Source organism: Salvia hispanica, chromosome 5 (genome assembly GCF_029641045.1).
Source record: "Salvia hispanica isolate PSC_SH4W2 chromosome 5, Shi_PSC_v1, whole genome shotgun sequence".
Lineage (NCBI taxonomy): Eukaryota > Viridiplantae > Streptophyta > Magnoliopsida > Lamiales > Lamiaceae > Salvia > Salvia hispanica.
The window spans coordinates 36,679,791-36,691,398 of record NC_142696.1 but is presented as its reverse complement, the minus strand read 5'-3'; the positions used below and the strand labels follow the sequence as shown (position 1 = coordinate 36,691,398).

At 35.7% G+C, this 11,608-nt stretch overlaps 2 protein-coding genes across 2 annotated transcripts; both read right to left on the bottom strand.

The window, feature by feature from the left end:
• Window positions 1-290: 290 nt before the first annotated feature.
• LOC125186770 (Transmembrane proteins 14C) lies at window positions 291-2,562 on the bottom strand. The gene is made up of 6 exons (XM_048083215.2): window positions 2,340-2,562; window positions 1,718-1,949; window positions 1,408-1,575; window positions 875-921; window positions 747-787; window positions 291-656 (listed from the first exon to the last, which is right to left on the bottom strand). Exons 1-6 carry the CDS (start codon window positions 2,448-2,450, stop codon window positions 560-562), a joined length of 696 nt encoding a protein of 231 aa, XP_047939172.1. The 5' UTR covers window positions 2,451-2,562; the 3' UTR covers window positions 291-559.
• Window positions 2,563-8,504: 5,942 nt separating this feature from the next.
• Window positions 8,505-10,653, bottom strand: LOC125190530 (BTB/POZ domain and ankyrin repeat-containing protein NBCL-like). Its single transcript, XM_048087853.2, has 2 exons — window positions 9,807-10,653; window positions 8,505-9,557 (listed from the first exon to the last, which is right to left on the bottom strand). The coding sequence occupies exons 1-2, from the start codon at window positions 10,242-10,244 to the stop codon at window positions 8,721-8,723; spliced, it is 1,275 nt and encodes a 424-aa protein (XP_047943810.2). The 5' UTR covers window positions 10,245-10,653; the 3' UTR covers window positions 8,505-8,720.
• Between the last annotated feature and the right edge of the window lie 955 nt (window positions 10,654-11,608).

The window sequence follows — 11,608 nt, the reverse complement described above, 5'->3', positions numbered from 1 at the left end:
CCCAGTCTCTCATGGTATTGCATCTGAGGATTAGCCGTGAATCCTGCCGTCCTATTACAAAATTAACCTTGGATCATAATATTAGAAATTTTAATCTCAAGTATTTAAACATCGCACCATTTCATATATCGACTTAGAAAGTGTTAATGCAACTCGGAGTTGCGACCTTTAAACCACAGACTCCCCGGTTGTACCAACTACGCCACTCATCAGGGGCATATTTTAGCAGCAAAAGCACGAAATCGAGATTATGCCCCCAATTGCAAAATGCCTAATTAAAAGGGGCAAGATTGTTTGCTATGCGTCACAACATATATAGATAGCTATGGAAATGATCGAAAGTTGCTGCTGAAAGTCACCTACAACAAGACCATAATAATCTACTCTTGAGTTCATGCTGGTAAAATTCAATTCGGATTTATACTACCAAGTTCAGATGATACACTCAGTATCTCAATCATGATACCCCAAGGCGTCGTATTAATGATCTAAATTTACTCGAAAGAAACTTCTTTGAGGGCCAGTGATCAGTAACTCACCACCAGTATCCATCTCTTGACTACGAGGACTCAACTGCAGCAGTAGGCTTCAGCTTCTTCGGTGGAGGATTGCCTCCGGATATCATCACATAGGCATAGAACAACAGCATTGCAGCACTACGGTGTCAAAACAACAAGTGAAGATAATCACAAACTAGAATTAGAAGAGGTAGATTATTATTTAGAAGAAGCATGATAGTGCATTACCTGATGACGACATTGAACGCTGCCGGGAAGAATTTGTTTGTCTGCGAGAAAATACAAGATGTCACGGTTAAATTGTTGAACATGATACGCAGAACGGAAGTAACGAGCTTGATTGTGTTAAGAATTACCAATGTATAGGCCCGAGAATGCTTAAGTAGGAGGGCGAGCGAGAGTACTGCAAGCCAGAGATTGGGATGATTAAAGTCATGCAACCAACCTTCCTATCTCCATATCAAACAAGATAGATTCCATGACAAATCACAAGTATAATTAGGGATAATAGCCTGTAAATTACTTCACTTCAGCCAAATTCTGGGTTTGCACCAACTTATATATCTGGTTTTTCCTAACGAGGTCAGATTCTGGTCAAATTTTTACCCTCGCGCACATTTTCAGTCGACCGATGATGTTTTGGTGATTAATGTATTTGACCATCTCACTTTTTTAGGCAGCCACATTAGCACTAATTTGGGTAGGAAAATCGTTACCAAAATCAAATGTAATTACAAAATAGGAATTTGGTCACATTGTAGCAGTAAATTACAGGTCTTCCCGTAAATTAATAGCAAAAGAGAGAAAAAACTATTGATCCCATTTTAGATTTGTATCAACATACCAGAAGAGAAAAAAACTATCCATTTCTAGAGAAGAAAGTAATCACCTGCTTGACCTATTATAAACGGAAAGCTCGGTTTCCCTTGTCTCCACACCTTCAAGCTCAGCGTGCTAAGAGCAAGCAGGGCACCTCCATAGAGCACACCGGAAATCAGAGTACGAGGGTTTCTTGAAACCAAAAAGCCAACGAGACCCCCGGAAAATACTAGTCCACCTGGCTCAAAAACAATCAACTTAGAGCAACAAACGGCTCAATATCACACAACATAGATAAGTAAACAGATCAAAAAGCAAAAAAAAAAAAAGAATGCAGTTCTTCATCGAGGAGGAAGACCAAGATCAAGACATCAACTGACCGAAGGGAATTCCAAAACAGAAGTCGTGAATCATTGCTGCCCTCTTTGGTTGGTTGACTGCGCTTTCCAGCTCATCTGTTGCTCCTCCGGCAACAGAACTATCAGCAGCAGAATGCGGCTGCACCGAGCTTCCGTTATAGGATGCCGATGCATCTTCTACATAACTCGGAGTATTATTCTCTAATTGGGATAATTTTGAGCCGTGCCCATCACTGTTCATAACATTTATAACCTAAAAAAAGATAGCACAACTTGCATCATTTTCAGCATATTATGATTAGCAAAAAGCAATAACACTAGAAGTTCCAGAAAAATGGATATGTCTTAGGCATTTCAATTAAGAAAACTGACAATGATGATTTTAATAACAATAACAGTAATAATAATAGAAAATCTTCAATAGTAGTACCAATTTAGTTGATCTATTCAACTTTTTTAATCATAAACCAAGCCTTCAGATCGAAGTAAAATCGATTCTTAAACTAAATCAAAATTCAATTTCACCAAACCCTACCCATAGTTGAACTTATATCAGCTAATCAAGACAAAATTTCTACTCAATTCAATGTTTAATATTGATATTAAGAAACGAAACCGCGAGCAATAGGGATCAAAATTGTACCTTTATGGGACGAAATTTCGTGGGGAAGAGATGGAATCTCTGGTGGAGATGCGAACGGCGGCTGTCAACTACGGCGGAGAAGCATGAGAGCTGAGAGATCGCCGACGACATGGTTCTCGATATGCGATTGCCAGAATTTTGATTAAATTTGCTGATGTGATTTATGTTGAATAGTGTGAAGATCCAGTCGACAAAATGTAAAAAATCATAAGGAGATTATTGAAAATAGTCAACTGAAAATGTTTTTTAAATAAACAATATTCAGTAGAAATTAATTGAATTCGGCGAATTAAAACTTTGTGGGCGCCCATATTGTTTCGACACATTATTTAATCATAGTAAATACTAGTACTAGTAATTTACAAGTATTTTTCTAGTTCGATTTTACTATACTGCAAACTAGCTCGTTCATCATTTAAAATACCATTTTGCCATCTTGAATTATCCGCAATTTATAAAAACAATTACTATGTAAATATCACATTCTACTAACTTTTTATACTCACAATTCATAACTTATAAAATTATTTATAAGTATTCTTTTAGTTCGGTCATATTAGAGAATTATACAATAAATTTGGACCATGATAACATCAAATCTTAAAATTTAATAGTTTAAATTTTATTTTGTAGTACTAGTTTACAGAAGAGATGTAGTTTGAAATAGATTAGACCTTGCATGTATCATTAGACTAAATATTACTCCTCTCGTTTTATTAGTGTTAGAGTATTTCTTTTGAGTACGGAGATTAAGAAATAAATATATTTGATAAGTTAAATATAGTGATTATAAAGTAGAAGAGAGATGGGGTAGGAAAATTATGAGAGAAAGAGTAAAATAAAAGAGAGGATAAAATGATAAATGAAGTGCATGAATTTTATCTAAAAAGGAAATGATTCATCCCAATTTTCTGTATAATTAAAACCAAATACAGTTGTATTTCTTTCTATTATTACTATTAAGTGCACTCCCTCCATCTCACTATAATATGCGGTAATTAAATACTTATAAAAAATCAGAAATATTGGTGATTGGATCGTAGATTCATGAAGGTATGATATAGGTTCTTCTTTTAAATGTGTAGGAAGGGAATTACATTAATTCGTTCATTTTCTGTAAATATTTACTACTCTAGTTATTTCTGCAGAAAACTAAAGAAGTAAATGTTCATTTTGATGGAGATGGGAAGATGGCCGAAGGCTGATGGATGTTCGCAAATGGCCAGAGATAGTTGTGGAATGAAATTGTGGCATCCAATCATAATTTTTATAATCTTGAAGTTTAACAAGGATATGAGCCAATAATAATTTTTACAAATTTTAAGAGCATCAACCAGGGAGTTCGAGAAATGGCTAAAAGGGAGGATAATGGGGCCAACACGAATTTTTGGCTTGCCTACTTAATGGGTTATAGGAGCTTTAAAAATCTCTTTCCAAGATTATTCAATGTGACTACTTAGACAAATTACCATGTTGAGAAATTGGGTATTGGGGAAACGGAGAATGGAGGTGGACTTGGCCACAAAAGGAGGAATTACTTGGGAAGGAAATGAATTAAACAATTTTAGAAAACGTGGATGAAAGGGTGGTGCCTGAACTAATATCCTATTAAGAATTTTGAGTGACATTATAAACTGGTCCGGCAAAACGAGCATATGAAGAGGTTGGTAAGTATGACTTCACTTTGTTGCTTTGTTTCCTGGCTTGCTATCCAACGGCGGATCTAGGGAGGGGCAGGAGGGGACAACCTCCCCTCCCCCTTCCGCTAGCTTTTGATAAATTTTATTCCGCCCCTTTCGCTCCATTTTATCTGTTACTATCGGTTATGGTTGCTGGCGCTTGTGGCACCTCTTTATTCGGTATGCTCCTTTGTTGTTAACATGTGCTTCAATGATCATATCTTTGGTAATTGGTCTTGTTGTTGCTCATTTGTGAATGTGTTCACCCAATAATATTTGTTGGTCTTATAGCTCGTCCTTATACTTGTACTCCGTACTACATTTATTCCACTTCACTTATCCAGTCTTTTCATAGTTTCCATATTTGGGCTGGACCCTACACTTTGGATCCAATTAAATATCTTGAGGGAGGTACTGTACTTGATTCGCTCGGCCCATTTATAAAACTGAAATAAACTCTATTATTTGGCATCATATTATCTAACGTTTTTAGCTCTTACAGATTTTATTTTCACTAAATATTAGAATATCTTTCTGTTTTTTTAATTTCTTTCTGTTTTTTCTCCCCCTAACCGGCTTAGGTGTACAAATGATTTTTTTTTGGTTCGACCACAAGGTGCCGAATCCGTCTCTAGCAGAATCCGTCTAATCCTGCTCAACCGGATTTGCGGATTAGGGCCGAAAGTCTCTCAGTAGGTGGCGGAAATTTGTACACATGATATTTTAATGGTATCAATACTAATACAAATTTAGTTCAGTTTTGATGTCATTGTTAGATCATTTTACATCATCTTTTATTGAAATGCTTAAAAATAAACTAACATTGACCTAAAAATGCCCTTAGTGTGATTAAAATCTAATTTTCATAAATCACAACCTCAGTTATATATTGATAGTAAATTTTTTATAAGGCACGTAGTATATATCTAGATTATTTATTTCAAGATCAAATAGTTTGAATTTTCGTTTTGAGGGTGTCTATTTTGCTAAACCGTGAAGCAATTAGAGGGCTATTGCTGAAACATGTATAAAACGTATTGAAAACCATAATTTAGTCAAAATTGTACGAATTTGTTGGCAATTTAGCACAAACACGGAGTAGATTTTACATGTATAATGAAAGGAACTGATAAAATTATAATAACCTTTCAAATACATAAATGGGATTAAGAATGTAAAAGAATGGAAGTGTAAAAGATATCCATTTATTGAAACAGAAAACTAATTAAACAAACAGAAATTTTTTGTTGTGTTTTAGGTAGCCTTTATTGAAAAAGAATACTGATCACACTGTTTCTTGGATTTATTCCTTTTGGTCTGGAAACAACTGTAAAACATTTCTGCCTAACAACTATTTATATAAACAATTGTAGACCTTGTAATAGTAATTATACCAAAACAACAAATCTTGTTTTTCCATCATTTCATCCCATGACGTTTCAACACGTGTTTTGTTGAATGCGAACTCAAAATTATGCACCAGAAAAAAAAACTTATAAATAAATCTTTTATGATGGCGAATTTAGGTATGTTTAAACTCTTGGATTATCCTATCAAGCTAGAATCCCAAAGTCTCCAAAGCAAACAACATAAAATTCAAGGAAAAGTTAGAATTTTGTCGCTGGCTTCGTCACCTGCGATAAGCTGTCCAATCCCACAAGATTTTGTCGTTGGTGAAAATTGAAGGAACGAACCCTAAAATTAAAGTCTAATCTATAGGGTTATAACCTAGCCAGTCCTTTAATACCTAATCCAGTCCTTTTTTCTTCTTATTCAACGTTTAATAACTTTCTTTTGATTACAATCCAAATTTATGGAAAGTGACTCGTAGAATATCTCATATATATTTCGGTTATCTCTCGACCTAATGAACACCACTCAATATTATTCATATCTCTTAAACGTAAATAAGAGCACTGATCAATAAATAACTAAATATTGGGGTTGTTTTTCAAATTGATTTAATTAGTTCTTAACACAAAGGTCACTATTGGATTGTTTTAATTCATATATACATCTCTTAAAACGATCTTAAAATGGCCTTATAAAATGACCTTAGTGTTTTTAATTTCAACCTTCCATTTTTGATCTAATAGTCATTTTCCAACTTCCATCGAATTTTTTTTTATGTCAACTTGAATGTAACATTAAGTCTCGGGTCGTGATCCGTTGCTAACTTTTCTTAAATTGCTAACTCATCAACGTAGTGTATTAAAAATGTCAACACGATGATACTGAAATGTCAACATAAACTTACGTTGATATTTTAATACATTGTGTTAACATTAATATTTAAATGTCAACACAATTTATTAAAATGTCAACACAAATATGTGTTGACATTTTAATACACTACGTTGATAAGTTAGCAAGTTAGCAATTTAAGAAAAGTTAGCATTATAACGCACCCCATCCGTATTCAAGACTTTAGTTTAGTGATATGATGTACAGTACTTCTTAACAAAACATAGGATTGAATATTTTAAAAATAAAATGGAGAAAAATTCACAATCAATTAATTATTCAATCCATAAAAATAAATGAAAGGTTATTGACTCGTTTTATCATCTACATTCTTCAAATTCTATTGATTTTAAAACATGTACATAAAACAAAATTATATGGGATGCTTGTAATTTTTAAACGTTAAATTTGTGCATGATATTCATACAGACAAGAAGTTAGCTAGTGAAGTGGAGTTTTTGATATGTGTATTCATGTCTCTTGGACATAAAATTTAATGTAGTAGATATAATAGTTAAAAGCAAAAAAGTTAGATATACGTGTTTAGCTCTTTTTTTCTTTCTACTATATATTTAATTTAAAGTTCAAGAGACATGAAAACATATACTACTCCTTTTATACACAAGTACGTGCGCACATGATTGATCAAATTAATCGCACTTCTTAATTAATAGTAATACATATATTACACATGAAAATTTTAGATTGATTATTAGATGAACAATTAGCAAGTTTGAACTTAATAGTTACTGATTATTTAAGCTATACATATTTTTATAGTTACCGATTTCGATATATATTGAGGAACTATAAACGGAAAATTTGTCTATTTAATTAGTTGATCACCTAAAAACTTATAACTAGCATGGAAATATTGATGTTGTAATTTGTAAAGCACAGAATTCTATGATCTCCATCTTGAAAGAGAACCATATTTGGATGTAAAGTATATAAACATAATAATTCAGAATAGATAGGGACGGAAAGAAAATTAAATATTCCGACATAATAAAATGTTGTGTCAATGCTGCATTGATTAATGCAAAGACTACAATAAATATTTTTCCTAAACCCAAAATAATGCTTTTGATTCACAAATATGGATCAAGTTAATGAAACCAGTTATAATTATTCCTGCACTCGTGGAAGATGGAGACTGAATCAACCCAAACTATTTATGACAATTTAATATTTTACCATCAAGAAAACATCCAAACTGAAGCATAAGAAATAAATACCAGATTCCTATCGAAGCAACTTCGTAATTCGTTTTATCAGTTAAATAATTAAATATTCCAACTGCCTTGACTAATTAAGTTGGTGGAGATTCGTTTTAGATTTTAGTTATGATGATTTCTGATACTACCATTGAATTAATACTCAATTTTATGGCGAGGGAGAAAAATAATCATTCTTGAAAAAAATTCATCTAATTAATAATTAATAACACTTTGGTATCAGATAAAGATGCGACTAAAAAGTAAAAACCCATTTTAAAAATTCATTGGATTCGATCTCAAAATCACTAATTATTCTACATAATTTTTAATAGCAATATAGATATATAGGTGCACTGACTGCATGGAAATAAATATGAATAGATAACTAACGTACATCCTCATAAATGCAAACAAAAACATTATTGAATGTACTCTTTGGGTAATTATATTTATTTCTACCAACAAAAAAACAGATTGAATTGACAGAGCTTAAGGAAGGTCTTTGACCTCTGTCTTCTCAAATTCGATTTCTGAAACTCCTCTTACACATACAAAAGCGACACTTCTTACAAAGATAACTCAAATCAAGAATGTTCAGACCATCATTTCGTATTGTTTCATCAATCTGTATACATAAAATGAAATCATTGTATTGTAATCACATCGGATCAGTTACCATCTTTAATTATGTAAATTCGCAGAGAATATCGCTTTCATTTTTAATTTGCAGAGAATAAAAATCGCCTCGATGTTGAAATATACTCTTGTTATAACAACGGAATATAATAATATTTTCATTTCAACTTGTGATTCATGTCATACTTAATACTATATATAATCTGTAATGAAACGATTAATTAACTGAAGTACTTTATCTTCAGTTAATCAAGATTTATATCCCAAATTCATCATTCCATTCTTAAGTGGGATATAAATCAATTTTTTATAAAATGAAGGTTTTTTGAAGAGAAAATACTAATTAACCTTGGTAAATGCAACACTTAAATAACACAAATCTAAGCTAATTAGTAATTGATCAACGTTGGCAATTAATCAACAGAATCGTTTATAATTAACAATAATCCAGAAATAAATTTAGAAAAAAAAAGAAGAAAATATATATGGAAAAGTGCTTGAAAACAAATAATAAAAGTTAATCAACTAATTTAGCTCCATGCATGGATTCTGATGATCACACATTATTACCTTGAGAGGGAGAGAGAGATAGAGTGAAGAAGTCAATACTGATCAAGTGAGAGGTGATGATACATGGCATTACCGTGCCGCGCCATTCCCCCGCCGCTATTATCATCGCTAATTTGGGGGAAAATCGGGACGGTGCACGGCGGCTCCGACGAGTTCCCCTCCTCTCTAGTGATCACCATAACCGCGGACTGCACCAGCTCGAGGCAAAGCCTCAACTTATTCGGCTCCACGTGGTTCAATCCAGGTACCGCGCCTTTGAACAGGAAATCCGAAGTTAGGGTTCGGAGCACGTCCAGCGGCGTCACGCCGTCCACGGTGCGGCACGTCGGATCGGCGTGGTGGTCGAGCAGCACCGCCACCATGTCCGGCGACACCATCTCCGCCGCCACGTGGAGCGGCGTCTTCCCCGCGGGGCCCGCGCGGAGGTTCACATCGGCGGCGCCGAGTTCGAGCAGCGCCTTCACGACCTCTCTGCTGCAATTCTCCACGGCGTAGTGGAGAGCGAGGACCTCGTCGAGATTGAGGCCTTCTCCCATCACCATCAGCTTCACGAGCTCCACATCGGAGGAGTCTAAAGCGCGGCGCATGCGGCGGATCTTCTGCTCCTCGAGATCCGCCGCGGCGCAGAGGTGGTGGTGGCTGGGGAGGATCGGGCGGCGGGAGAGGGAGGATTTGAGGCGGAGGTCCTCGATTTTGGAGACGACGTCCATTGGGAGGTGCTTGGCCAGGATCTCCGACGGCAGCCCCGATTTCGCGACGAGGTGAGAGCAGGTGTTCCATAGCTGCTGCATGTCGTGATTTCTCGCCGCGATTAGGACTTTCATCACATCTTCGATCGAAGCTTTCTCCACCATGCTCGTTAACTGCTTCTGCAAAATTGAATTCAATTCGTTTAAAATTAGGTTTTACAATTTTGGGGGAAATGGTTGGGGTTTTGTGGAGAAGAACGGATTTGATTAGATCAGAGAAGAAGATGTCTTTCATTCACAAATTTTACATGAAATCAAGAGATCAAAACCTTTTCCAGATCAAATTACGGCAGAAATTGAATTGAATTTCATCCAGATCAATCTACCATGGAGAGAGAGAGAGAGAGAGAGAGAGATAACAAAATTAACCTGAGTGAGCAAAGCGAGTTGTTCGACGCCGAAGGATCTAGCGGCGGCGAGCGTGTCGACGGCGAGATCGACGGCGGAGGAGCAATGCGTGTGCCAGCAGCCCCTCTCCCCGCAATTAGGGCGGGGCTCGTGCTTGTGAGGTACAACCGAGGCTTGGCCGCTGTACAAGAACTGAAGCATGAGAAGGAAAACTTCATAGCCGACAGAGTTGACGGGGATGACCTGGCGAGCCTGGCCCGATCGGAGCGGGTCGAGGCCGCCGGAGTCCGGGGCGCAGAAGAATTTCCGGAAGAAGGCGCTGCGGGCGGCTAAAATGCAGCGGTGAGCGTGGATAAGGCGGCCTTCAACGCTGAAGGTGACATCGCTGAAGGCTTGGCCGTTGATGAGGAGGTTGAGGTAGTCTAGAGAGAGAGATCTTAAGGAGTCGTCAGGGCTCATGTTTGTAGAGAGAGAGAGACAGAAGGTTACTGTGTTTATTCGCTGTAGATGACAGATGTGTCGAAGCAGAAGGAGAAATGGTTGTGCTTTTTGGTGATAAGATTTTGTGTAAAGTGGGTGGTGCACAAGAATTGAAGAAGAGAGAAATTAATAAATACTAACAGTGATGAAAAAACAAATATTGGTTGGTTTCAGCTGCTAATCATTCTTGATCAGTTCTGCCAAGTTTCTTGATGGTGATGATGATGCTGCTGATGATTCTACTGTGCCTATTTCTCGTAAGATGACAAGATATTTCAAGCGATGGAGGAAAGGGATAATGTAGGCGGCTGAGGTTATTTTTGGGGGAAAATGGGTTTTTATTTCATAATTATTGTCACACAAAAGCTTATATTAAGAGAATTGGGATCAAAATGGTGGGAATTATTTTGTGGATGGTCCTTGGACTAGTGCCTAATTGCGGTGTATATACATGAGGATAAGGCAGTGGTCTATTTCGTCTTACTTTTTGGGTGGGAAAACAAGATTAATGTAGGTGTATTAAGTATGCACATGATTTAGGTCAATGGCAAAGTTTTCTTCATTTTATTTTTAGTGATAATTGTTTACAATATTGATTTGGATCTTGTAGCAAATTAGAACCAATTTTAAAAATGTTTAAATTATAGCACCACCTTTTGATTTTGTATGCACAAAAAAGATAACATTCCCATGATACACATTGTGCACATACAACACATACATGTATACTGCATACACAATACACACAAATTCTACATGCGGCGGTACATACACACTCATACAATACACATACACAATGCACACTCACAAAAAATACACGCAGTACACATACACTCACAATACAAATACTACACACACTAAGTGTATGTATTGTGTGTGGTGCAGTATGTACACAATGTTTCTGCTGCGTATTGTGATTTTAAGTTGGTGTGTGTATTGTATATATTCAATAAGTGTGTGTATAAGTGTATTGAATAAGTGTCCGTGCGCAATTCCTTCAAATTCGATTTCATATAAGTACTTTATTTTACCAAGCAAATGAGTTGGATTTGAATTGAAATTCAGTTTATTCTTTTTCTTACTATATTCTCTCTTTCCTTAATCTACTTAACATAACTTTCTTAAATCTTGTGCCAAAAATAAATACTCTCTCCGTCCTTAATAATTTGTCATCATTTGACTCGGCACGAGTTTTAAGAAATATAATAGAAAATTGGTTGAAAAAATTAGTGACATGTGAGTCCTACTTTTATATATTAGTTTTCTAATAAAATGTGTGAATGAGTTAGTGGAATGTGAGATTCACTACAAAAATTGATAAAAGTGAAAGGTGACAAATTTTA

What these genes read in the sequence shown, in the direction of transcription:
- LOC125186770 (XM_048083215.2), bottom strand. Translation starts at nt 2,450, where the DNA reads ATGTCGTCGGCGATCTCTCAGCTCTCATGCTTCTCCGCCGTAGTTGAC. An exon ending in CTGTTTTGGAATTCCCTTCG is followed by an intron (nt 1,576 to 1,717) that starts GTCAGTTGATGT and finishes TTTTTGAGCCAG; the next exon opens with GTGGACTAGTATTTTCCGGG. An exon ending in GCGTTCAATGTCGTCATCAG is followed by an intron (nt 657 to 746) that starts GTAATGCACTAT and finishes TTGACACCGTAG; the next exon opens with TGCTGCAATGCTGTTGTTCT.
- LOC125190530 (XM_048087853.2), bottom strand. Translation starts at nt 10,244, where the DNA reads ATGAGCCCTGACGACTCCTTAAGATCTCTCTCTCTAGACTACCTCAAC. An exon ending in AACTCGCTTTGCTCACTCAG is followed by an intron (nt 9,558 to 9,806) that starts GTTAATTTTGTT and finishes TCAATTTTGCAG; the next exon opens with AAGCAGTTAACGAGCATGGT.